General features: G+C 69.6%; 1 protein-coding gene across 1 annotated transcript in view; it reads right to left on the reverse strand.

Annotated features, from left to right (window-relative positions):
* The window catches only part of SRPX2 (sushi repeat containing protein X-linked 2), a gene marked incomplete at its 5' end in the record, with an annotated part of 2,894 nt that extends 1,541 nt beyond the window's left edge, over nt 1-1,353 (reverse strand). Inside the window, 5 exons of the mRNA XM_035898587.1 lie at nt 15-146; nt 249-375; nt 728-904; nt 1,027-1,218; nt 1,311-1,353. Of these exons, the coding sequence (XP_035754480.1) occupies nt 15-146; nt 249-375; nt 728-904; nt 1,027-1,218; nt 1,311-1,353 (671 nt within the window). The remainder of the gene's footprint in view (nt 1-14; nt 147-248; nt 376-727; nt 905-1,026; nt 1,219-1,310) is intronic.
* Nucleotide 1,354: the final 1 nt, after the last annotated feature.

A 1,354-nucleotide genomic window follows, 5' to 3' on the forward strand; every position in this document is an offset into this window, starting at 1 on the left:
CAGCGCCAGGGGACCCCACTTCACCTTGGACGCGGATGCTGAACTTGCAGCTGGCTCGGTTGTAGGCCTGGTCGTGGGCGGTGTAGCGGATCACGTGCTCTCCTTCAGGGAATTCGGAGCCGGGCTCCGGGCCCCGCAGCATCACCCTGCACCCAGCAGATGGGTTTCTCCATCAGGGCCCCCGTGAGGGGGCACCCAGCCTGGTCCCCAGCCCTCGCCGGTGGTGCCCATGGCGCCTCTGCCCTCACCTCTTGATGACGCCGTCGGCGGAGTCCTTCACGCGGGGGGGGTCCCAGTAGACGATGGCGGTCAGCTTGCCCGGCTCGGCTATCCGCTCCCGGGAGTCTGGGCAGCGGATCTTGGGAGGCTCCATATCTGCCCGCAGGGAGGAGAAGGAATCGGGGAACCTGCGGGAGCTGGGCAACCGGCCCCGGTGCTCAGTGACCCCAGGGATGCTGTGCACAGCCCAGGCACCCTGGCGCCAGCAAGACCTGCTGTAATGCCAGCGCTGAGCCCCCCGACCAACGTGCCCTGCGCCGGCCCGTGCTTCGGGGCTAACGGCACCCGGGGAGCGGCCGGGAAACGAGTCCCAGGGCTGGGAGGTGTGGGAGGGTGACCGGGTCAGGCGTGGGGGGTGACACCTGCAGGCACCCCAGGGGTGGAGGGTGGCCCGCCCTTGCATGCCCCAGCAGCGTGGGGCTGGAAGGGCGGTAGGGTGAGAATTTACCTACACAGACTGGCTCGCTCCCGCTCCGGCGCCCATCCTCCATGCAGATGCGGCTCCGGTCACCCTCCAGCTGGTAGCCGGGCAGGCAGGGGTAGTCGCAGCGGGGATTCATCTGCACGCCGGCTGAGCACGTGTAGGAGCCCCGCAGCCCCGCCGGCAGCACGTGGCACCGGATTTCTGGAGAGAGCAAGGAGGGGAGGGAAGTGGCTGCCTGGCCATGCTATGGGCAGAGCACCCAGGACTGGCCACCCCCGGTGCCTGCAGGGGTGCTGGCAAGCCGATGGCCCAGGCACACTCACGTCGGCAGGACGCCATCCCGGACCAGTGGCGGCTGGGCAGGCACTGGACGGCGCTGGGCCCCCCCAGCCGGTACCCACGGGCGCAGCTCAGCTCGCAGCGTGTCCCCAGGCTGCTGCGGTAGGAGCCCCCCCGGGGCGAGTAGCAAGTGGCCTCTCCACGGTGGATGTTGAGCGTGGCGCACCACTGGGGCACTGGGGGGGAGGAGGAAGGTGAGGGGAGCACCCGGCCCTGCTGTGCCTCGGTTTCCCCATGAGGACCTGAGGGATGGCTCGGGTGCCATTACCTCGGTGGTAGTCCAGGGCAGGCTCGGGGGGGGGTTCTTCCAAG

Source organism: Egretta garzetta, unplaced genomic scaffold (genome assembly GCF_000687185.1).
Source record: "Egretta garzetta isolate BGI_Z169 unplaced genomic scaffold, ASM68718v1 scaffold220, whole genome shotgun sequence".
NCBI classification, from domain to species: domain Eukaryota; kingdom Metazoa; phylum Chordata; class Aves; order Pelecaniformes; family Ardeidae; genus Egretta; species Egretta garzetta.